This window comes from Homarus americanus, unplaced genomic scaffold, assembly GCF_018991925.1.
Source record: "Homarus americanus isolate GMGI-L3 unplaced genomic scaffold, GMGI_Hamer_2.0 scaffold31328, whole genome shotgun sequence".
NCBI classification, from domain to species: domain Eukaryota; kingdom Metazoa; phylum Arthropoda; class Malacostraca; order Decapoda; family Nephropidae; genus Homarus; species Homarus americanus.
Window position 1 is genome coordinate 301,621 of NW_024738309.1, and position 26,025 is coordinate 327,645.

The following is a 26,025-nucleotide window of genomic DNA, read 5'->3' on the forward strand; positions in this document are numbered from 1 at the left end:
TTATTATTATCATTATCATTATCATTATCATTATTATTATTATTATTATTATTATTATTATTATTATTATTATTATCATTATCATTATCATTATCATTATTATTTTTATTATTATTATTATTATTATTATTATTATCATTATCATTATCATTATCATTATCATTATTATTATTATTATTATTATTATTATTATTATTATTATTATTATTATTATTATTATTATTATATTTGAGTGTATGTATAGCTGTATATGACTTGAGTGGAGGTCGTCAATTAATTCTTCATGTAAATTAGTTTGAAACATTTCGTCTCATTAAGGACACAGCCGGAATGGCCTACATACTGCCTTACACAATTCACATTCGCAACTTCTATTATACTTTGTTTTATGGGGCTGACGGGTGCTGTGCCTCGCTCCCTGGATGGTGTAAGAGATTCTCAGCCTTAATATCTGTAAACGGTGAAGTAGATGTTATGTAACCAGACATATTTGCAGACATATATATCTTATACATACAAAGAACCGATGGCATACGAAATTTTGCTAGAGGTCTTGTATATAGTTAATAGCTGACACGTGTACTGAAATAAAGACACCATCTCATTTAATCCTCCCCTTTAGGCTATATGAATCCATCCACCTCTGAATATAAGACAAATTCCTCAAGACATGTGAATGCCCGTGTTAGATCATGATATAAAACTTCAGAGGCTGTACATTATTAGGCTGCCATACACCGTAAAACAACTCGAGGGAACAGTATTTTGTGTGTCATAAATTGAGAAACGCCATTATTTATTTTTTTCACTCACTGGTCAAGGTTCTTCTCTCCTTGATAAAAAGAATAAGAAGACAAATGTGGTTGGCTTTCTCGCTAGCTAGAGTGGGTGGGTGAAGCGGCCATCTTGATGAGTGTTGAACCTTTACCCGCTAGATTCTAGAACTCCAGCATCGTTTGCTTACCCGAATGTATTGTGAGGGAAATTTGGCACTGATCTGGCGGAGGCGCTTGTGTCACCTGAAAGACAAAAACATTGAGGGCGTGACATAGAGAATATTGACGCTTACCACTTAACATGTTATCTTAGCGGATCCATTTTCGTTATACTGGAATGAGCAACTATAATTTTTTTGTGTTTTCTATGATCGGGCTAAGCCGGCCGTATTCAAGAACAGTCATGGGGTGTACGACACCATTTACGATGACCTTCTTGCCCTGATCCTGTTTCAGGAATACTAACTTTTCGAAGCTCTGGAGAGATCTCGAAGTTTCGATATTTTGAGTACTACTAGCTAATAATTCCCACCAGAAAACTTACTTCGAGACTCCTCCAAAGCTTCGAAAAATGTAGAATTCCATGTGTTAAAGGCGATATTGCTGAAAAAAGGTCAGGGCAAGAAGGTCATCGCAAATGGCGTCGTACACCCATAACTGTTCTTGAATATGGCCTGCGCGGCATGACAGCTTTGGTGACTTTGTTTGGGGGTTGTGGTTGACTTTCCGGAATATGTGATTTTCGGGTATACGTAATTTCGGTTATTTTTTGCATGTGTAATAATAGGTTACAAGTAATTTTAGGGTGTATGGAGTTTTCACACATATGACTTTTATTTATTAGCTGTTATTAATTTATTTTTATTTATTTACAGACACGTTCGCTGCTGGAGGAGATTGGACATATACCGGCCAACATGGTGAGTATATCCTTAATCGTGGGAATGTTTTGTGACCCCTGGGTATATTTTGTGACCCCTGGGTATATTTTGCGACCCCTGGGTATATTTTGTGACCCCTTGTATATAATTATGACAGTATTGGTAGTAATAGTAATTGGTATATTGCAACGGTAGTAGTATTAGTTCCTTGGCAGTAAAGACGTTTGATATCCGCAGGGCCAACACACTGGGGTAGCCTCTTCCGTACGTGCGCCGGTAGCAGTCAATCACCTATCAACATCGAAACCGGCAACGTGAAACCTGAGTACTGGAAACCCTTCGTCTTCAAGAACTACGATGACCCCCCCACACGTATGCGCGTCAAGAACAATGGCCACTCTGGTATGTTTACAATCAACCAACCAAATCCTTCTTCCTCTTTCCTGCCACACTGAATTTATTGAGTTATTCATTTTAAAAATTTTGATCATTCTTTTTCACACAGCTAACCCTCTGTCCTTCCTACATGGCCATAACACACACACACACATACTTGATAACCACAGCTAACTCACATTCCCACTCTCGTGTCCACAGCCCAGGTCGAGATGGACGCTCGTGCAGCTCCCCGTGTGCTTAACGGCGGTCTCAAGGGCGAGTACATCTTCGCACAGTTCCACTTCCATTGGGGCTCAGACTCCAGCCTGGGCTCTGAACACACCATCGACGGCGTCAGGTACGTGGGTAGACTTATACTGTAGTTACCGAAGATATTTTTCACTAAAATCGCCATACTAATTTCTGATTAGTCCAACGTGTACAGATAGATATTTATTCAGTAAATTCGTCATATTAACTTTACTATGGTTCAGCATGTAGGTCGACAGTGCAGGTATACAGGCCAGTAAGTCGATAGAAATTTAAAAAAAGTTGTTAATAAAGCAAAGTTGGAAACACCGCTTCTTGTCTGATCATGAAATTAAGCCACATTAGGTGTGGTTAGTACTTGGATGGGTGACCGCGTGGGAACACCAGATGCTGCTAACATAAGGAAGCATATCGTATAGTTTTGTCGGCTTATCCCTGGTCAAATTGAATAACTATCAATTAAAAACCTGTCTCCCCCTCGGGTTCTCAGGAACAGTATAAGGGACACTTGGATACTTTAATATATATACAGTATGTAGGAATTCTAATGCACGGCAGCGGAAGCAATGTTACTGTGTTTATGGCGTCCATTTTAAGGAATATTAGGACACCAGAATGATTGAATATTTTAAGGTATTTGAATTAGGATGAGGTCGTGTATGACATACAAAAGAGAGTAAGTTTCTTTATTATCAACCACATAATGTATTGATGAAGTGTTCCGCCAGCCTCAGATGGTTCAAGCGCAGTGTAATGCTTGTTGAAGTTATCAACAACTTTCACTTTTACTCATGTAGTTACAATATTACTGATCACAGGAAGTTTAAACAAAGGAGCTTCTTTGAAATAAACACCTGACAGCTTTGTCAGCAATCCTTTGTCAAATTCCCTTACAGGTTACCAGTACTGTTTAGGCGCATGGGAAACTACAGTACATTCTACGGCCTACGTACACCTTATGCCTTCATTGTCCATATTCATGCTGAACTGTGTACCTGTATTGTCTTTTCAATTATAAACCTGCAAGGCAGTTTTATAGCTTTACTGAATAATAATAATAATAATAATAATAGACTTACAGGTGATAGTATTAAAAAAAATTTCTGATCGTCCGATCAGCGAAGTTAAGCAACGTTGGGTGTGGCTAGTACTTGGATGGGTGACCGCGTGGTAACACTAGACGCTGCTAACATAAGGACCTTACTGGAGATAGTATCTTATGGCCTTTTCGGCTGCCCTTGGCCAACTTGACTAGATATCATTTATTTATATTTTTATTAGTATTAGTACTGTACTATTATTATCATCTTTGGCACGGTGAGATCTGATCAAGGTTCATAGCATTGGTTTCGGTTTGATGTGTCAGGATAAGTCGGGTCGAATATGTGTGGGTTCAGATCCTGTCTGAATTTGGAGTAGCGAAGTATCATAAAGATGGAAATGAGGTGAGGTTGTGTGGCCAATAAGAATGCGTTTCCGATCGTTGCGTCAAGACACGAAGTCGTTTTACTGCCGTCCCCCCTCGCTTCTCTCTTTGTGTATCCAGTTTTCTGTTATTAAGTGTTACGACTAAAAATTCCGATATACCTATAAGAGATCCAGGGCTCAGATTCACTAAGGTTCTTTTGATGACTGTTGTGTTAACTAACGATTATATGAATGCACCTAACTGGTTGACCTAAGCACAAAACTAATGTATAGAAACAACATCACAATTATACCGAGATTCTTCCTTAATTAGATACAGGGAAAAGTTACTCTCGATCAATTTTGTAAACTAACAGGTGTTAAGGTGTCGAGTTAAGGTAACCCTGATGTAATTATGCCGTTTTTATAAGATATCTTTGTGGCTTAACTTTTCTTAGGCTGTTAACCGTATTATATCTTCACGTCCACCCACCAAAAAAAGTCGTGTTAGTTCTCTCTTCTAGCCATGAACCCTGAGACTCATGAACCTGTGAATCCGAGATATGACACAGTGCACCATCTATGGGCCCAACAATGTACGTGGTCTCGGATTCATAGGTTTGTGAGTCTCAAGGTTCATGGATGGGACGGAGGACTGACTGTACAAGGAATATTCATCTTAATGTATTATGTGAGTCTGGACCCTGTACTTGCAACTTCACTGTATATAATATTAGCTTCAACGCAAGTGCCATATACCATGTAACGTCACTTGCTTCGCGTGTCCCCTCATGACGTCACTAACTTCACGTGTTCACCTGTATTAATAAGTCCTGTCCCCTCATGACGTCACTAACTTTACGTGTTCACCTGTATTAATGAGTCTTGTCCCCTCATGACGTCACTAACTTCACGTGTTCACCTGTATTAATGAGTGCACCCCCCCCCCCTCCTCCAGGTTCCCCATGGAGCTTCACTTGGTGCACTACAAGGGGGCGTACGGTAGCCTGGCCCAAGCTATCAATCGACAGGACGGTCTGGCTGTGCTCGGCGTCATGCTGGAGGTGTCTAAGACCGACAACCCCGCCCTCACCCCCCTCGCCACCGCCCTCAGAAACATTACTGATTCTGGTAAGTCTTCCTTCATCATCTTCCTCCCCCTCCTCCGTCTTTCTCATCCTTTCTTGTCTTCTTCCTCCTTCATCTTCCTCCTTACCACCTTCACCACCCTCAAGTCTTTCTTCACCTTCACTGCCCTCCCACATCCTCACTACACTCCGTCATCCCCACCTTCCTCTCTCACTCTCACCTTCCTCCCTCACCCTCACTTTCCTCCCTCACCCTCACATCCTCATCCCCTTCATCATCTTCTCTTTCACCACCCTTATGATCTCCCTCACTTTCCTCCCACCTAACAAATTCACTACTTGGCGTGACTCATACATTACCCACCTTCCGTTATTTACACACACACACTGACTTGGTATCTCTTCTTCAGGTATGTACGCGCAGGTGCACGCTAACTACCCTCTGAAGGCCTTCCTGCCCAACAACCTGGAGAAGTTCTACAGGTACCAGGGCTCCCTCACCACACCCACCTGTAACGAGGTCGTCACCTGGACCGTTTTCGCCAACGCTATCCCCATCTCCGAGGCTCAGGTACCTATGTCTCCTCCTTCCTCTCCTTCGGTAATATCGGTCTCAATCATTACACCGTCAGTATACAAATAAATTCACCTGACTTTCGATCGATCGTAGTTTGAACGACTTCCCTGGGGTAAGGATTTTCTCTTCCTTGCTGCACAATGAAGTCGAGCATTTGTGATTGACCAATAGTTCTAGAGGGAATTTTTTAGACGGTGTTGTGCCGAGATCTCGTGATAACTTGACCCGAACCTTGTGTGACGACCTACCTGCTGCACACAGCCATCAATGATGTTACCAGTGTGGGTCAACAAGCTCGGTTAGGTGTTAATGTTTTTCATTCTTACTCTCGGTGACTGGTCTTGGTCTCTTTTTGTCGTGTCATGTCTCATTTCCTCTTAACGTGTATAGTGAGTAGTAATTATACCAGCTTTTGGGGGACTTAGTGTTGGGTCACTCAGGGACACTGCCACACTGGAAGCTATTAGTTGCTCTGAGGTACTCGTGTCTTCCATGCTGGTTACTACACTTTGGTTTACATCAAAGAAAATGCTAGTAACTGGAAATGTAATTTATGGTTTTTCATTCCAAACTAGCTGCTATTGACAACAAAACGGAAACGCAAATTGAATTTGCAGACTATTATTGCAAATGACTTATGATAGATTATAGAGATGTAACTGGACAAGCAAGATGACCGACCATTTCGTCAGCTGTTGTGTCGTACATAGTGAGGGGTGTGGAGGAGAGACGTACAGCAGCTATACCGCTGGTATAAACCTCATACAGGTGTAGAGAGACGGACAAAAAACTACACATTGCTGTACTGTGTTTCCGAGTCAATGAACACCAAAAATACGTCATTTCATAATATGTCGACTTTTACAGAAGACATAACGTAAATACATCATTGTCACAGAAGAAAGCAAAGGTACAAGCCAGGATCCAGACGCAGTGCCAAAAAATGAAGAAGAGTCATTGCATGAGACCGTGAGAGAAGCTACAGATACACACACTAACACAGTAAGAGGCACACCACTGTTCCCTCAATATTGACAAGAAAGTGCAACTTGAAGCAATGAATAGCCTGGTAAGCGGAGCATCTCTTAGAGTTCGCTAGATGTGTGTTTTAGTCCTTTGTGTGTATATATATATATATATATATATATATATATATATATATATATATATATATATATATATATATATATATATATATATATATATATATATATATATATATATGTATATATATATACATACACACGTATGTGTGTGGTACACAGCACAAGGCGAACCACACAAGATTGCACGTGCTTAGTGGTACTGTGAGGTACTGTATACAACATCGGGAACACTGTACAACAAGGCACAAGTGTAGTGGTAGTAGTAGTGGTGGTGGAACTCTTGTAGAACAACAGTGAGCATACAGGACCACAACACTACAGCGGCAGCAGCAACAACTGTTACATCGATTCAATATCAGGTGGGTCACATATTCACATGGTCACTAACAAAAGTCCTTAACTCTCCCTCATAGTAATGTTCGCATGTGCTATTAGTAAACCTATAAACACTACTACTAACAAGGTTTAATTATACAAGTGTACGAGTTTTACCCCGTTTTCTGTCTGTTGTCCCGTCTCTTTTTTCCCTTTTTTCTGTCTGAATTTGCACTATTTTCTCAGTTTTGTTGAGCTATGCCTTGTATGCTGTGTTGTTTTGTGAGTATGTTTATATTGGTGTTCGTTTTGCTCCCGTAGCTTTTTCTTCTCACTTCTCTGCATGTCTCTCGATATTTCCTCACTGATCCTTATCCAGTGACATACAGTACACCTACGCACGAGTAATGACCCACAAGACTTACACTGTTGGGAAAGTGCCATAAACAGCACCACTAAGCCACCTGCTTATTATGACACGAAAACTAACTTAACCAAACTTAAGCTAACGATCTAAGGGTAGTTTTGGTTGGTTCGTATTATTTCCTTTTAGAAAATCGATCAGTGGCTTAGCAGTGTTTGTGGCGCCTTTCAAGAAGTTATAATAAAACCGGTAATGATTGTCTCTACTCAGTGACTGTGACTGACTTACCACCAGTTTATAATGTAGGAGTTGTTATGTTTTGATAATGATGTTTTTTTGTCCCATTTCAGTGTACATTATTTTTTTTTCTCAATACTTTAACACACACACACACACACACACACACACAGCGGACTTTCCTTCTTTCACTGTCCAGTTATTCACTCTTACTGCTGCAACAGACGTGTTCTATCACCATACTCTCTTCCTCAACAAAGCTCCCAAATGCCTCCTATCTTACTCAACTCTGTCAGGCCAGTCTCACCCATTAGCAGCGAGTCCTTCCCCAAAAGTCATAACCTAACCTAACCTACCCAGCGTATCAGTAACCAAAAGCTGCATCACGTGGATATCATTTCATTGTTATTATTGGACCGATTTTTTTTTCAGTAAAGGTTAGGTTTGGATAGGGTAGGTTAGGTTAGGTTAGGTTCGGTTCAGTAAGCTTGAATTTAGCCTCACTAGATTGAGTTTTCGCGCTTAAAAATACTTAGGTTTCTATTTTATGTTTTGGTATATGTAGGTTAGGTTAGGTTAGGATAGGATATGCCAGCAAATATGTTCAGAGTTTATGAAAAATGTGATATATTATAGGTTCCTTTAAGTTACCAGTTATGTTACCTTAGTTGAGGAGAGAGTTCGATAAATTAAAAGCATAATTTGTCTTTATTAAACATTATAGTGGAGGATTTCTTGACCAGTAGCGGTAAAGAAATTAAAAGTATCAGTGGAACGGTCGCTGGTACTGTGATAATATTGTTTTACTTAAGTACAGTAATGAAGGAATTATTGATAGTATTTGAGGGCTTAAGACAATTACCGAAGGAACACTTTACTTAGAATATGAAGGAGAAAAGGGAGAAGAGGAAGGAGAGTGTAGGAAGGGATGGGTTGTGTGGGGGTTGGGGAAGGAGGATTAAAAAAGGGAATGAAAATTGGCTTGAAGGTGGAGGGGGGGATAGTTTGGTAGTGGTGTGGAAGGGAGAGGCGGGGGAAGGAAGGAGGAAAGGCAGAGGCAGGGGGAGGAGTGGGAGAGGCAGGGAGAGGAAAGGCAGAAGCAGAGGGAGGAAGGAAGAGCAAGAGCCAGGGGGAGGGAGGGGATGGGCTGGGGTCGGTGTCGGCCAACATCATGGCACAGTGAGATTTATAGCAAATATGGCGGCAGTAATTGGGCCATGACGACGTCCTCTCTTAATTTCTTCTCGCTCTTCTCCCCTCTCTCCTCCCTTCTCCCCGCTCTCGCAACGTGGGTGTCTCCTCCTCTCCCACACCCCCTGCAGTGCTATATGTCTTTATCACAGCTGCTCTGCCTCGTTCGTGAGACACTTGCTTGTTCGCGTAGTAACAGCAACGTGAATCCGGATGCTGATACGACCGCTCGCTTATCAAGGGTAGGAGGGTGGGTGTCTGAGTGTAGATCCTCAGAAGGTCGTATAATGAATCATCCTGGTAACTGAACATCTTAAGAATGCCCATAACTGGTTCACGTAAGCTAAAATACAAAAATAACTATCAGTAATAACTACAGAATTATACTCGGATTCAACCTAAAAGATACGTTCACTTGCCACCAGTTAAGGGACAAGACTGGTTATCTACGTTAGTGTTGAGTGAATGTATCTTGCTTCTGTACGTTAGTTTCATGTGATGTTAAGTGAATGTATCTTCTTGTTTCTGTAATTTACATTTGTGTGGGGATAAGTTAACCTTTTCACCGCGTGTCAAGCAGTTGGCATTTTATTCTGGCTCTCGCCAGGCGATTTTATTCAGCTTAGGGTAACCTCTCGCTGTGAAAGGGTTAAGGTAGAGACTCCGAATACTTTTAATGTTACTTTTTGACATTATTTTTGTGTATCAAGTTCAGCTAACTAGTTAGGTGCATTCTTACACCTCCAGTCATGATAAGATATTTATCATGCGAGTCTTTGAGAAGTTGGACACTAATCCGCCTGTGTTGACGGTGTGACTCATCAAGCCTTCATTCCAAGGTCCGGTTGAATATATTATGTTTGGAGTAAGATTTATTGTATTTAAAGGGATTTTAAATATTATAAATAGACGTATTATAACTTCAAATAAGAGCTCATGTACTATATAAGCTAGGGCGACCATTAATTAAGACAGGCCAGGAAGAATGTTTACTCGCTGGTGATGCTAAACGCAACTCTAAACAAATTGATCCTTTCGAGTGGTGAAGATCTCTTGGGAAGGCACCTGATAAATACACTACATACAATTGTCTTAAGAAATCCTTTAAATAACATTGATTATTTACATCTGGATTACAACACAACAATGCATATTCTTGCATTACCTTTACCCCACACCTCCATAACACACCATCTTGCATGACCTAAAGTTTGCATGTTTATAGTTTGGTCTGTGAATATATTTATGAGAGAGAGAGAGAGAGAGAGAGAGAGAGAGAGAGAGAGAGAGAGAGAGAGAGCACCATCTTGAGTGAAGAGAGAGAACCCCCATCCTAAGAGAGGAAAGAAAGAAAGATAGAGAGATAAAGTAAGAGACTATCACCAAACAGGAGACAAAATCATTAGCATAACTTTGATGTTTCAGCTCACGCAGTTCCGAGAACTACACGAAGATCCGGTTCACTACTTAGTCAACAACTACCGCCCCCTTCAGCCCAGGGAGACCAGGGAGATTTACGCCAACCACCGTTACCTGCCCCGCCGCGTCATTGCCTGCACCAACCAAACCCACCACCTCTTCTGATCTCCTCCTTTTCCGACCCCGCCCCCGTCTACCCCCATGTTTCTTTCTGTCTAAACTTATTTCACCTTATGTAGTGTTTTAATTCATCCCGTCTAATGTTTAGTTTTTGCTGTATATGAATCTGTCTCATCCTGACGTGTTTCACTGCCTGAATCTGCCTCACCCTTTCTAGGTTTGGTTCATTGTGTTTAACCCATTCCAGCCAGTATATTCTTCTTTCACTCCTCAAAACTCTTCACTCTTGACTGTTTTACCAGCCGCCAACCCTCAAATATGAAGACGGTACTCACTCTGACACCTGTATCATCCTGAAATGACCTATTCCCTCAACCTAACCCTATCCTTCGTGACCTGACCTCACCCTAACCGTATCCTGCATCACCTCACCCTAACCTAACCTGCCACTCCCACCCGACCTCATGTACCCGACTCAGCTACCGTGACCTTGCCTGACCTGTTATGACCCATATCGTAAGGTTTTACTCAACATCAAACAGGCTTGTGTCTAAATGGTGGTTAAGTGTCTTCCATATTGAATAGCTGATCACCTGAAGATTAGACACCCTAGCTTCTTTCACCTGAATTTTAGACAACCTAGCTTATTTCACTTGAAGATTAGACACCCTAGCTTATTTCACTTGAAAATTAGACACCCTAGATTCTTTCACCTGAAGATTAGACACCCTAGCTTCTTTCACCTGAAGATTAGACAACCTAGCTTCTTTCACCTGAAGATTAGACACCCTCGCTTATTTCACTTGAAAATTAGACACCCTAGCTTCTTTCACCTGAAGATTAGACACCCTAGCTTATTTCACTTGAAGATTAGACACCCTCGCTTATTTCACTTGAAAATTAGACACCCTAGCTTCTTTCACCTGAAGATTAGACAACCTAGCTTCTTTCACCTGAAGATTAGACACCCTAGCTTCTTTCACCTGAAGATTAGACACCCTAGCTTCTTTCACTTGAAGATTAGACACCCTGCTTATTTCACTTGAAAATTAGACACCCTAGCTTCTTTCACCTGAAGATTAGACAACCTAGCTTCTTTCACCTGAAGATTAGACACCCTAGCTTCTTTCACCTGAAGATTAGACACCCTAGCTTCTTTCACCTGAAGATTAGACACCCTAGCTTCTTTCACCTGAAGATTAGACACCCTAGCTTCTTTCACCTGAAGATTAGACAACCTAGCTTCTTTCACCTGAAGATTAGACACCCTAGCTTATTTCACTTGAAGATTAGACACCCTCGCTTATTTCACTTGAAAATTAGACACCCTAGCTTCTTTCACCTGAAGATTAGACACCCTAGCTTCTTTCACCTGAAGATTAGACAACCTAGCTTATTTCACTTGAAGATTAGACAACCTAGCTTATTTCACTTGGAAGATTAGACACCCTAGCTTATTTCCCTTACTTGAAGATTAGACACCCTAGCTTATTTCACCTGAAGATTAGACACCCTCGCTTATTTCACTTGAAAATTAGACACCCTAGCTTCTTTCACCTGAAGATTAGACACCCTAGCTTCTTTCACCTGAAGATTAGACAACCTAGCTTATTTCACTTGAAGATTAGACACCCTAGCTTATTTCACTTGAAGATTAGACACCCTAGCTTATTTCACTTGAAGATTAGACACCCTAGCTTATTTCACTTGAAGATTAGACACCCTAGCTTTATTTCATCATGGAAAAATTAGACACCCTAGCTTATTTCACTTGGAAATTAGACACCCTAGCTTTTTTTCACTCTGAAGATTAGACACCCTAGCTTTTTCACTTGAAGATTAGACAACTCTTTAAAGTTTTTCAATTCGAAGATTAGACACCCCTAGCTTCTTTTCACTCTGGAAGATTAGACAACCTAGCTTATTTCACTTGAAGATTAGACACCCCGCTTATTTCACTTGAAAAATTAGACACCCTAGCTTCTTCTACCTGAAGATTAGACACCCTAGCTTCTTCTTTTCACCTTTGAAGATTAGACAACCTAGCTTTCTTTCACCTGAAGAGTCAGACAACCTAGCTTATTTCACTTGAAGATTAGACACCCTCGCCTATTTCACTTGAAGATTAGGACACCCCTAGATTCTTTTCAATTGAAGATTAGACACCCTAGCTTCTTTTTTCACCTGAAGATTAGACACCCTAGCTTATTTCACTTGAAGATTAGACACCCTAGCTTATTTCACTTGAAGATTAGACACCCTAGCTTATTTCACTTGAAGATTAGACACCCTAGCTTATTTCACTTGAAGATTAGACACCCTAGATTATTTCACTTGAAGATTAGACACCCTAGCTTATTTCACTTGAAGATTAGACACCCTAGCTTATTTCACTTGAAGATTAGACACCCTAGCTTATTTCACTTGAAGATTAGACACCCTAGCTTATTTCACTTGAAGATTAGACACCCTAGCTTATTTCACTTGAAGATTAGACACCCTAGATTATTTCACTTGAACATTAGACACCCTAGATTATTTCACCTAAAGATTGGACACCCTATCTTAATTCACTTGAAGATTAACCTAACCTACCCCCCCCCCTGGTAGCATTAGAGTGGTGACTAATCTTCAGGTGAAATAATCTAAGGTGTCTAATCTTCAGGTGATCCTAATTAACTAGTGTGTAATTGGCACTTGATACATTGTAATTGAATTAATTCTGCAAAGTCATACCAAAAAGAGGTATGCAAACTGTGAATCTTTTTTGTATTGATTATTGACTCGTGATTAGTTCATATACAGTATGTGTCTACTACGAACACTGAGTTACTTATTGTTATTAAAAATTATATATTATTGATAGTTCATATACTGATTTTTATCATGTATTTTGTATCGTGTGGAGCGGGGGAGCTGACCATTAACCCGTGTGTGCCAATTACCAATACTCAATAAGAATCAAGCAGGTTTTATATCTCATCTGCTCAGTACTGTGGACGTGAGAGGTAACAGCACTCAACAAAGACCACTTAATAATGGTTCTTGCCCCATCGTCTAACTTGACCTGCTTTCACCAGTAACCTCCTCCGTCTCCACTTCGTTACCTCGACCTATGTGTGTGTGTGTGTGGCGTGACCTCCTCCCGTAGATGTGTTGGTGGGTTATAGCTTCACATCACTGGAAGTTTTAAAAATATGTCGATGTATGTAAAGTTTCCACAAAGACAAGAAGGCGGTTTTTGTATATTCCTTACCAATACGTTTCATCTCTCCGTGTGTAGCCATGTATGTCACCTGTCAGCTAAGGCGCCCACAACCCCACTATCCCGGCTACAGCCCTCATACAGAACGCCAGGTATATGCAGCCACCAAAATTCGAGCATGCAACATATTCCCGAACGCCTTCTATTCCTCCGGGTAGAATATTCACATCTCACCTGTTATTGACTTTAACCGAGAACTTGTGAAGATTATTAACCCCAGTTTCAAGGAAAGCTGTCAACCCCTGCAGGAATTATCTCGTTTCGTTCTGCCCGTGACTAACTTTACCTATGAATGCAATAACTACTGAAGTAGTGGTATTATATTCTTGACACTTAGCAGGGGAGTTGTTACCCAAGAGCTTTGACGATAATGATGAGAGTTACGGTCCGATTATTTTAACCAGGTAATTATCGTGTGTTCGACTTGGTGAAAACGTACTGTAGGCTACCCCACCGAGGTGTCTGGGTCAAAATCTTCGATGGTCGGTGCCCTAATTTCTAGCTTTCTCACCAGCAAAGAAAAGAAGCTTGTAATAAAAAACATTGTATTAAGACATCAGCTAATGAGAAATGCGTGTTACTATTATGGTTGTGTGATAAAACAAACATATTTTACAGATATAATAATATGATATATATTATGCAGTTGACCCCCGGTCCACCCCGTCGGTGTATAAGATATGACATAAGGAGCCACAAGTAGTCCTTCATTGTCATCACCCAAACGAGGGTTGACAGTTATCTGCGTAAGTAATTTATGTCCAGTGGTGATCTTGTTATAGCTGTCACGAGCAATGTTGGGGTGTACTGTATACTGACGCTGGCTTGTGGGGAGAAGTGACCTTAAAATGAGACTGTTCAGAAATCAGTTGTTACTAAACTTAGTAAAAAGCGAACTGATATTAATTTAGATTTATTCACTGGATTATTAGAATAAAATAAAATAAAAAAAGTGGGAGAGTGAAACACTAATGAAGACGTGGCAGTGAATGAAGGAGATAGTTAATTAGCGGCTTAGGCAACTAAATTATTGAACTCTTAGCATCAGTGTACTAAAACAGTGCCAACATTATACCGTAAATGCCAAAGTCAGTGGCAGGGATAAGATAAGTGTAGGGGCAGCGGGTGTTACGAGGTGGTGACGGTCCAGCAGCGGTGTGCTCAGCTTCCCTCCCTCCATAACCACAAATATACGTATGTGTATATATATATATATATATCTATATATTGTGTTGTTTCTTTATCCTTTATGGCGGGTTTTGCTTCACATACTGCACAGTGGTTTAATCGAGACTTTGATATGAAAGCAAATTATGTGTGTGTGTGTGTGTGTGTGTGTGTGTGTGTGTGTGTTTACACACCTACAACCAGGTGTGTATGAATTTAACAATCCAGAACACAAGTTGTGACTGTTTGGGTTTAGCTGGGTTTAGTACATGGACGCCACAGCCACAGCCAGTGGCGGGAGGCGGACACCCCAACACCCTGCACGATTTTATGTACGATTTTTCAATAAAGAATTAAGTAACAAATATTTACAGTTAGTAAATGTAATATTAGGGGTATTTTTATTAGCAAGTATTATATATACAGTTATGATATGGTTGTGATGGTCTTGAGACAAATTAAACGATAGATTAGGATGAATAGGAACACGTAGATGTTAAATTTTCCAAATACAAGTGTTTTTGTTTCAGAACCAGATAAAAAGTAGAAATTTGTTGACCAATGTGAATGATGATGAATGTACAGTAGCTAAGACATCTATCTGTGCATACTTTGTGGGAAATAATATGAGACCATGGACGATAAATTTTGGTATGTGAGGGTTCTCAATAGTCACGCGTAAAATTTCGGAGCATATAGGCCCCCTCCTGCACAGATAGTTGTATTAGCTACTGTACAAGGTGTGACGGTAATTACACTTCGTAATCAAGGGACCTACAGCACCTTGATGGAGGTTGACCAATCGCTGGGCTGAACACGTTACACCTCGTACATTCATCATCAAATATCACCTGTAAGAATATGCTAAAATACCTTCATTTTGATTAATTAAATACGGACTTTATAAACATCCTGTACTGTATTATTATAAATAGGACGGTGTTATGAGTAGAGATAGTGATTTATAAGGTGGTTTATTGTGTAGTGCTCAGGAGGAATGATAATAGAAGAGTCTTAAGTGAAGATTATTCTATAACAAGAGGCGAGGAGGAGGAAGATGAAGAACTTATGGAGGGGTATTGATTGTCAACTGGGAGAAGGGTAAACAAAATGAGGACTGTAGTTTTTTATACACCGATTATACAGACTATGAGAAAGAGCGGAGGAAAGCGATTTAAAAGGGCTGTGGATTCTGCTAAGAGTAGACAATGGAGAGGAAAATCATGAGAACAGTAGAGAGTGGCTTTGTAGATTAGGACATGCGTTTGAGACAAGTAATAGAGTGAGTAGTGTGTTTCATAGTTGACCAGACGAGGTAGGCAGTACATTCCCCCCATCCTTGTCGGTAGTGGTGAAGGATATTGACGGGATGCGACAGGGCGTAACTTTGTCCTCGAGATTGTCCCAGGTTGACTGTCGGAAAGGTTATGGGTGGGGATATAGGTGAAGGAATAATGCTGGACTGGGAATTGTGTCTATGAGTGTCATGAGGAAATAAATACATAGAGGATATTGTGATGAAAATGTGGTTGGTTGAGAAGATTAGGAAATTATGCCTAAAGAAAACTAAGGAAGAATGTAAAATGTGGCTTTGCAGTGACAAGTTAGAGAGTTATAAGGAGTTATTGAGGATGGGTATATGGACGATATTATGCAGAGGACAGTATATGTAGGTGTGAGATCTTTAGTGATATGTGGAAGCTTGTTGGAAGTAAGTGTCATCTGGGTTTTAAACATACAGGGAGAGCATTATGACCATGAGTACACGTTGTTGAAGTGGATTATTTTTTATCTCTACTGTGTATGTGGGGTGGGGGGGTGTAGTGACTTGTCCATCTCCCTCCGATTTTTATGAGTTTAATGACATTTTGTAAGATTATTTATTTTGTTTTACCTTTTGTTTTAATTTTCAAACTTTTGTATCTTCGTGGGTGTTGTTTTATGTTTCACAAGTAATGATTTGAGTTTGAAGTAAAAGAATAGATAGTGTGAGATAGGACGATGTTAGTGATCTAGTAAACAATAATAGGTATGTATGGTTGAGAGAATGAAAGATAGGGGCGCCGTGATCATGTGGACAGGGGGAAAGGATGATTTACTGAAGACGTAAGACACGAACGCGCCCGTCAAACTTTTAAGTCAAATTTGGGGATGTTTTTACGAGTAATTCAACATTATTCGGATGACCAACGGCATTTTGGAGAGTAATAATAATGCATTCAGGCATCATAAATGTTCATGGTGTCTTTTAATGGCTTCTCATTTTGTAGTCATTAACCCATCAGTCAATAGAAAAAATACGTAAAAGTAATTGTTTTATGTGATCAATAAAAGTATATAGTCGTTTACATTATTTGTACCATTAAATCACACTGTGGTATCTGTACCTCGTCTTCTAAGTTTGATTTATATTATTTTTATCCCCAGCTGAATAACTTCCGCGCCCTGCTCAGCGACCACAACGAACCCATCGTCAACAACTTCCGCCCCCCTCAACCCCTCAATAACCGCAAGGTAAGGACGAACTACTTGTACAGCAACAGCAAAGTAGGGCGGAATTACATGCTGAAGTAGGTGTGTATGTGTGTGTACGTTCAGGGTAAGAGGATGAGGAGATGTGGAGGCAGAAGGAGCCGGCTGTGCAAGGAGGGTGTATGTGTGTATGTAGGGCGAGGAAGATGGAGTGCGTGTGCATGGGGGAGATAAGTGGCCAGCTTACCAACCAAACAACATTACAGGGGTACATTGGTGGGGTGTGTGCAGTGAGGGATATTTGACAAGTTATTAATTGCCTACGGGTGGAGAATGTGTTAGTGCAGTGGTAGACTGATGTGTTGGTGTACTGTAATGGTGTGTAGTGGTAGATTGATGTGAATGCGCGCCACGCCATACTAGGACACAGTAATGAGAATAACGTTGGTGTGGCGCTGTATGACAACATCAGAAGGGGAAAACTGCAACACCTCGGGCCAGATTTCCCGACATTGATCAGACGTGCCAGTGCCACAACACCCGACATAATCCTCTCTAACAACGAGGCCGTCCTGAACAGGCATGTTACCGCCGGACCCATCAGGACCAGCGATCACCTGCCAGTCGTCGTGACGCTCTCATCCAATCCCATTATGATCCCCGCCAACATCAGGTCAAACCTCAAACGGGCAGACTGGGACTCCTTCAAGGAGTCTCTCAGTCTCAAGCTGGGGAGAAACCTGGAAGAAGCCAGCCCCAATGACATCGACGACGCGGTCGAACAATGGTATAAGGATGTGAAGACGGAGATGGACAATAACATCCCGACCACCAGTTACAGGACCATTCCCCATCCTCACACTAGTCACCAGCTGAGGCAGCTCAGTGTCCAGTACGCTCACGTGAGACAGCTAGCCAGTATCCGCGGTTGGACGCAGGAGCTGAGAGACCGGTACCGAGAGCTACAGACGGACATCCAGCACGAGAGCAAACGTCTACATGAACAAAAGTGGGCCGCCTTGGTGTGGGAGGCAGCCAACAATTACCGCGATTCTGCTGCCTTCTGGAAAGGGATCAAGCGACTGATGGGTTCCACCTCTAGCACGGTCCCTTACCTGCTCGACCAAAACAACGTAAAAATATTCGAGGAAGAAAACCAAGAACAACTACATCGGCGATATTTACGAAAGATCTTTACCATTAGTGAACAGGAGAACGAGGGCTTCGACAGGGAGTTTGAGGAGGACATTTTAGGTCAGTTGCAGGACCATCAGCACCTGCTCCAGCCGCTCCCACGGGCTGACTTCACGAGACTGGTTGACGGAAGCTACCTGACGGAGCGCATAGTTCCTGCAGATGTGTCAGCCGTCATAAAAGGGTTTAAAAACAAATCACCTGGTCAAAGTCACATTAACAAGAAGATCCTGGCTCATCTCCCCGACAACATGATAGAGAGGCTTGCTCATATATGCAACGCCTGCCTCGCCTCTGGATACTTCCCTAAGATGTTCAAAATTGCCGTTATTCGCCTCATACCAAAAGCAGGGAAGCCTCCAAACAAAGTCGAAAACTTTCGACCAATATCGCTGCTAGAGGTACCTGCCAAAATCTTCGAAAATATAGTCAACAAGCGATTGCGGATGTATCTGGAGGATGAAGACGTGCATAATCCCCGCCAGTTCGGCTTCCGCCAGTACAAAGGCACATCCACCGCCACAGCTCAGGCCTACGAGCAGATCGCCAATGCCATGACTGGCCGCCTGCAGTGCAATATAGTACTGAGGGACGTCAGCAAAGCGTTTGACAAAGTTTGGCACGCAGGGCTGCAGTATAAGATCATACAACTGGGGCTACCCGAAAATCTGACGCGCCTCCTGTGTAACTTCATTATGGACCGCAGAGCCAAAATCAAGATGCAAGAACATTTTGGAGAAGAATTCTCACTATCGAGCGGCGTGCCTCAGGGCTCTTGTCTCTCACCAACCCTTTACACGCTCTACACGGTTGACCTGCCACTCCCAATCGTCGGCAGCGAGTACGTCATGTATGCCGACGATGTAACACAGATCGTCACCTGCCCAGGAAGGTCCACAGCAAGGATGACGCGACTCACTGCTCGGGCAATAGAGGAGATCTCGGAGTATGAAAATAAATGGAAAATAAAAACAAACAAAACGAAATTTGAGGTCATACCCATAGCCAAATTCAAACCGGCCCCATTGATGATCGACGACGAAGAGATTGAGTACTCTAAACAAGGCAGTTTGCTCGGCCTCATCATTTCTCGGACGGGCATCATTCCCCACGTGAAGGACAGACTAAATAAAGCCAAAGTCGCCGCAGCCAAATTAAAACGTTTTAAATTCATGCCTGAGAAGATACAAGTTCACCTGTACAAGGCGCTGGTGAGGCCTGTGTTGGAGTACCCATCTATACCACTCGTCACACTCGGGAAGACTAGACTACAACAAATACAGAGCTTCCAAAACAAGTGTTTGAGGTCAGCCAGTGGCCAAGCGCCACCCTACCAGGAGACAGTGGAAACCATCCACCTAAGAAATAAAACAGAGGCCCTCTACTTCAGGTTCCATCGCCTAGGGAAGAAGGTTTGGGACAAGCTCCTGGACGACCCTCACAGCCCAGACCACCTACGCGGGGAAGACATCAATGGAGGGAGACCCCACGCCTGGTGGCCCCAGAGTCTGCCCGCACTACAACAACCCAACCCGCGACCCATCTATGTCCGCCACAGTGATCCACCTTAGATCAAGCGAGTCCATAACGTAATACAGTATAAGATGTTAATAAACTTGTAATTGTAAAATCAATCTAGTCATTGTCTACTAAAATAACCATTGTGCAACCTCATTCTAAATCCTAGGTTAGCTTAGTTAGCCAACAAACTCTGTAATATGTAAAACAAGGGGTGTCGTCCCCCTCTGTTTAACTCATTAAACTTCTTTTCCAACCTTTCCCCCCACGACTATATGTTGTGACTTCTCCATCCCTCATGTCTGGCTGTGCCTTGAGCCCCAGCATGCCTTCCATCCTTTCCCCACCTTAACCTAAAAAAAAAAAAAAAAAAAGATTGATATGTTGGGGTAGTGTAGTGGTAGAATGATGGAATGGGGTAGTGTAGTGGTAGGCTAATGTGTTGGGGTAGTGTAGTGGTAGACTGATGGGTTGGGGTAATGTAGTGGTTGACTGATGGGTTGGGGTAGTGTAGTGGTAGACTGATGGGTTGGGGTAGTGTAGTGGTAGGCTAATGTGTTGGGGTAGTGTAGTGGTAGACTGATGGGTTGGGGTAATGTAGTGGTAGACTGATGGGTTGGGGTAGTGTAGTGGTTGACTGATGGGTTGGGGTAGTGTAGTGGTTGACTGATGGGTTGGGGTAGTGTAGTGGTAAACTGATGGGTTTGGGTAGTGTAGTGGTTGACTGATGGGTTGGGGTAGTGTAATTGGTAGACTGATGGGCTGGGGTAGTGTAGTGGTTGACGATGGGTTGGTAGTGTATGGGACGATGGGTTGGGGTAGTGTAGTGGTAAACTGATGGGTTTGGGTAGTGTAGTGGTTGACTGATAGGTTGGTAGTTTAATGGCAGACTGATGGGTTGGGGTAGTGTAGTGGTTGACTGATGAGTTGGGGTAGTGTAGTGGTTGACTGATGGGTTGGGGTAGTGTAGTGGTAAACTGATGGGTTTGGGTAGTGTAGTGGTTGACTGATGGGTTGGGGTAGTGTAGTGGTAGACTGATGGGTTGGGGTAGTGTAGTGGTTGACTGATGGGTTGGGGTAGTGTAGTGGTAGACTGATGGGTTGGGGTAGTGTAGTGGTTGTCTGATGGGTTGGGGTAGTGTAGTGGTAAACTGATGGGTTGGGGTAGTGTAGTGGTTGACTGATGGTTGGGGTAGTGTAGTGGTAAACTGATGAGTTGGGGTAGTGTAGTGGTAACTGATGGGCTGGGGTAGTGTAGTGGTTGACTGATGGGTTAGGGTAGTGTAGTGGTTGACTGATGGGTTGGGGTAGTGTAGTGGTAAACTGATGGGTTGGGGTAGTGTAGTGGTAAAACTGATGGGTTGGGGTAGTGTAGTGGTTGACTGATGTGTTGGGGCAGTGTAGTGGTAAACTGATGGGTTGGGGTAGTGTAGTGGTAAACTGATGAGTTGGGGTAGTGTAGTGAAGACTGATGGGTTAGGGTAGTGTAGTGGTTGACTGATGGGTTAGGGTAGTGTAGTGGTTGATTGATGTGTTGGGGTAGTGTAGTGGTAGACTGATGAGTTGGGGTAGTGTAGTGGCAAAGTGATGGGTTGGGGTAGTGTAGTGGTTGAATGATGGGTTAGTAATGTAGTGGTAGACTGATGAGTTTGGGTAGTGTAGTGGTAAACTGATGAGTTGGGGTAGTGTAGTGGTAAACTGATGGGTTGGGGTAGTGGTGGTTGACTGATGGGTTGGATAGTGTAGTGGTAGCTAATGTGTTGGGGGTAGTGTAGTGTGACTGATGGGTTGGGGTAATGTAGTGGTTGGACTGGATGGGGTAGTGTAGTGGTAGAATGATGGAATGGGGTAGTGTAGTGGTAGGCTAATGTGTTGGGGTAGTGTAGTGGTAGACTGATGGGTTGGGGTAATGTAGTGGTTGACTGATGGGTTGGGGTAGTGTAGTGGTAGACTGATGGGTTGGGGTAGTGTAGTGGTAGGCTAATGTGTTGGGGTAGTGTAGTGGTAGACTGATGGGTTGGGGTAATGTAGTGGTAGACTGATGGGTTGGGGTAGTGTAGTGGTTGACTGATGGGTTGGGGTAGTGTAGTGGTTGACTGATGGGTTGGGGTAGTGTAGTGGTAAACTGATGGGTTTGGGTAGTGTAGTGGTTGACTGATGGGTTTGGGGGTAGTGTAGTGGTAGACTGATGGGTTGGGTAGTGTACCTGATGGGTTGGGGGTAGTGAAGTGGTTGACTGATGGGTTGGGGTAGTGTAGTGGTAAACTGATGGGTTGGGGTAGTGTAGTGGTTGACTGATGGGTTGGGGTAGTGTAGTGGCTGATGGGTTGGGGTAGTGTAGTAAACTGATGGGTTGGGGTAGGTAGTGGTTGACTGATGGGGGCAGTGTAGTGGTAGACTGATGGGTTGGGGTAGTGTAGTGGTTGACTGATGGGTTGGGGTAGTGTAGTGGTAAACTGATGGGTTGGGGTAGTGTAGTGGTAAACTGATTAGTTGGGGTAGTGTAGTGGTTGATTGATGGGTTGGGGTAGTGTAGTGGTAGACTGATGAGTTGGGGTAGTGTAGTGGTTGATTGATGGGAGTAGTGTAGTGGTAAACTGATGGGTTGGGGTAGTGTAGTGGTTGAATGATGGGTTGGTGTAGTGTAGTGGTAGACTGATGAGTTTGGGTAGTGTAGTGGTAAACTGATGAGTTAGGGTAGTGTAGTGGTAAACTGATGGGTTGGGGTAGTGTAGTGGTTGACTGATGGGTTGGGTAGTGTAGTGGTAAACTGATGGGTTGGGGTAGTGTAGTGGTGAGTAAACTGTGGGTTGGGGGGGGTAGTGTAATGGTTGACTGATGGGTTGGGGTAGTGTATTGGTAGACTGATGGGCTGGGGTAGTGTAGTGGTTGACGATGGGTTGGTAGTGTATGGGACGATGGGTTGGGGTAGTGTAGTGGTAAACTGATGGGTTTGGGTAGTGTAGTGGTTGACTGATAGGTTGGTAGTTTAATGGCAGACTGATGGGTTGGGGTAGTGTAGTGGTTGACTGATGAGTTGGGGTAGTGTAGTGGTTGACTGATGGGTTGGGGTAGTGTAGTGGTAAACTGATGGGTTTGGGTAGTGTAGTGGTTGACTGATGGGTTGGGGTAGTGTAGTGGTAGACTGATGGGTTGGGGTAGTGTAGTGGTTGACTGATGGGTTGGGGTAGTGTAGTGGTAGACTGATGGGTTGGGGTAGTGTAGTGGTTGTCTGATGGGTTGGGTTACATAAGAAATTGCTGAATGAAAAGCTGGTAAATGTAAATGTACCTCTAGAAGGAATTAATGCAGATTATTTAGTTGTTAGCAATAACTTTTGTAAGTTTCTAAGTTTACAGTTGAACTTTAACAATGCAGTGTTAGATATTTTTCTGGCACAGCATATATTCTTGGTTTTATTTTGGTTATTGTAAGGTTTAGGTTTGTGCCCTTCTTGCTTTACTAAGTGTGTTTTTGTTCACAGGTTCTGGTGGCTGCTCAGAGTGCCGGGGACTCTGCTGCCATGAAAAAGATGGGGCTTGTACTCTACTTCATGACGTCTATGGCCGTCCTCATGATGAGCATGTAGAGGCCTTAATTAACTGTTTGTTCACCTTCACCACCACCGCTACTCTACCCATCCCCATTCTTCCTCCACCTTCTCAATCTTTGGCTGCCACTCAGAGATAGCAGAGTCCACCTCCTGCATTACAAGAGTTGACACATCTAACAGTTGACTCACTCGCCCCTATAAGATTGACACTGTTGTTAGGAGTTGCAGTTGCTGCTGCCACCATGGCTGGCTACCTAATGAAGGGAAAATCTCAGTCTATTCTAAAAAAAAAAAAAACACCAAGAGAATAACATTATAATGAAGGTCAAATGATTGAATTGGTTTAGATTTCGTCTTATTCTAATGGATGTGTGATATTACAATCAGAGAGCTAAGGAACTTTGTAAATAGTTCATAAACTAAATCCAGGAATGTGCTGGTGAAGTGTTCAGGAAATGATACCAGTAGGAAGAACTTTATGTAGGAGTGTGGAGGAGGTGGAGGATGTGGGTGGTGAATGGATGGTCACTGGCCGTCTGGGTCCAAGTGCTACGCCGGTGTTGGATAATGTGGGAAATCTATCTCGATTCCGCTGCAAAGAGGTGTATTTTTTTAGATTTCATCACATATGTTTTGGATTTAGATCTGGCTTCATTATGTATGTGGTTAGAAAGTCAAACTATATGAACACGGTACTACTTGTTCCATCTGTAATTTGTACACATTATTTGATACCAGTGTCCTGATGCCAGTATGTTTAGAAGGCCAGTACTTACCAAGATAATCATACTCTGCCAGATCTGACCCACTCAAACCCTCAAAACTTTAAAAACAAATTTAAAACGAACGTGATTTATTGTTTTTAATTAGAAGACAACTTTTCACTTTGTTATAAAATATTATTTGTTAGCATAAATACTACAGTGGATTATAGAACCCTGAGATGTAAATAGGCCAGTGTTATTCCTAGTCTCATTTGTTGAACAGATAATCAAGTGTTTGTCTATACAAGAATAGTCGTCTGTAAGGTGTGTGCAATGTTGGCTTGACCATTCCTCAGCTGGCTCCAGGCAAGAGGGACCCTCAACACTGCATTAACCACTCATACTCTGTTCATATCGTTTACATCAGTTGAAATATTGACAGTCTTTAGCAGTAGTGTGTTCATGTATATGTGTGGAATACATCGCACCACACTAATGCCAGAGATTGTGTAGTTTATGTTGGAGTAAGAAGAAAACAAATGCCCCTACCATCCCCCTGATAGCTCGACCAGGGCTCCTTCTGTGTTGTAGATAGGTAACATTTCACACCGCCCCCTCGCTCAGCGGTGTCTTGTCTCACCAGGCATGTAGATATAAGAATAGCTCGCACAAACTTTGTGGGTACCAATGAGCAAGTGAAGAATCAGACATGAAAACATATTTAAATTATGTATTTATAAGATCATCCAGGACCCGGTACCCACAAAACACCACAACCCTTGCTTCTGACCTTGTGTATATTCCCCCTTGTATACCATCATGTATACTGTCAGTGGTGCAGTATGGAGGTTCCCACCACCTGTACCTCAACCCTCTCCTACTCCCTGTTTAATAAGTAATCCACCACCAGTTGCCCCCGTTAACCCCTCCTTGCCCCATAGTGTACTGTATATTTGGTAGTACAGTCCAGGATCTGGACTGTCAATGACTCAAGTTAATTTTCCCATAGACTAAGATAAGAGAACGCACCTAGTTATAAGAGAGTGTTAGTGCAATTTTGATGCTGTTTTGGATGTTAGTTTTGTATTGGAAATTTAGTGAATTGTTTGTATGTGTTCTTATGTCTCCAGGTGCTGGGAAAATTTAACAAATGAACCTTTGAGAATCCGAGATCAGGTAGTTATCTCTCTGTCTCTCTCCAATATTTCTCCTCTTCTGCTGTTGCTACTTTTTTCTCCTTGTTCTCACTGTTTTCGTAAGTCCTCTATACAGTAGTATGTTCTTGTTTCCATTTCTAAATACTTTAAAATTCCTGTGTTATCCTTTTACTGTATTCCATCAGCCAATTTATTTCTCCCTTTCTGCCGCTCATCTCTTTTCTTCCTTCAACTTCAACTTCTTATAAAAAAATTAAATGTAAGTGTATATATATATATATATATATATATATATATATATATATATATATATATATATATATATATATATATATATATATATATATATATATATATATATATATATATATATATATATATATAAGCAATTACACAAGTTTTAAGTGGGTGAAATGCTGTGCTGGCCACTGACTGTACCTGACAGTCACACAGTGAGTGGTACACATTGGTTAAAAGGTTTCTTTAATGTTATCATCACCTTCATTGTAATTGATATCATTAAATAATTTTGATTCTTTTACCATGAAATATTAGTAATAAATTATAGCATTATATTATATTTATTTTTTTATCCCAAAATAATGTTAAATATTAAATATACTGGATGACTGCGTAGTTTGAGAGACCGCTATGTAAAAAGAGACTGACCATTGGTTCATTATCTGGCTGGACTGAAGGATTGGATTCCCTCCTTGATACTTAACCTCTGCGCTGCATAAAATCGTTTGGCGTTAACCAGAATAAAATATCTAAGCGATGCTTTGCCCTCTAAAGAGTTAACACCTTTACTATGACGAATATATATATATATATATATATATATATATATATATATATATATATAT

At 41.9% G+C, this 26,025-nt stretch overlaps 1 protein-coding gene across 1 annotated transcript; it reads left to right on the forward strand.

Moving 5' to 3' along the window:
• Positions 1-330: 330 nt before the first annotated feature.
• On the forward strand, positions 331-25,734 carry LOC121874033 (carbonic anhydrase 2-like). The gene is made up of 8 exons (XM_042377901.1): positions 331-427; positions 1,652-1,696; positions 1,895-2,059; positions 2,255-2,393; positions 4,671-4,843; positions 5,211-5,371; positions 16,989-17,075; positions 23,230-25,734. Exons 1-8 carry the CDS (start codon positions 331-333, stop codon positions 23,332-23,334), a joined length of 972 nt encoding a protein of 323 aa, XP_042233835.1. The 3' UTR covers positions 23,335-25,734.
• The last annotated feature ends 291 nt before the right edge of the window (positions 25,735-26,025 follow it).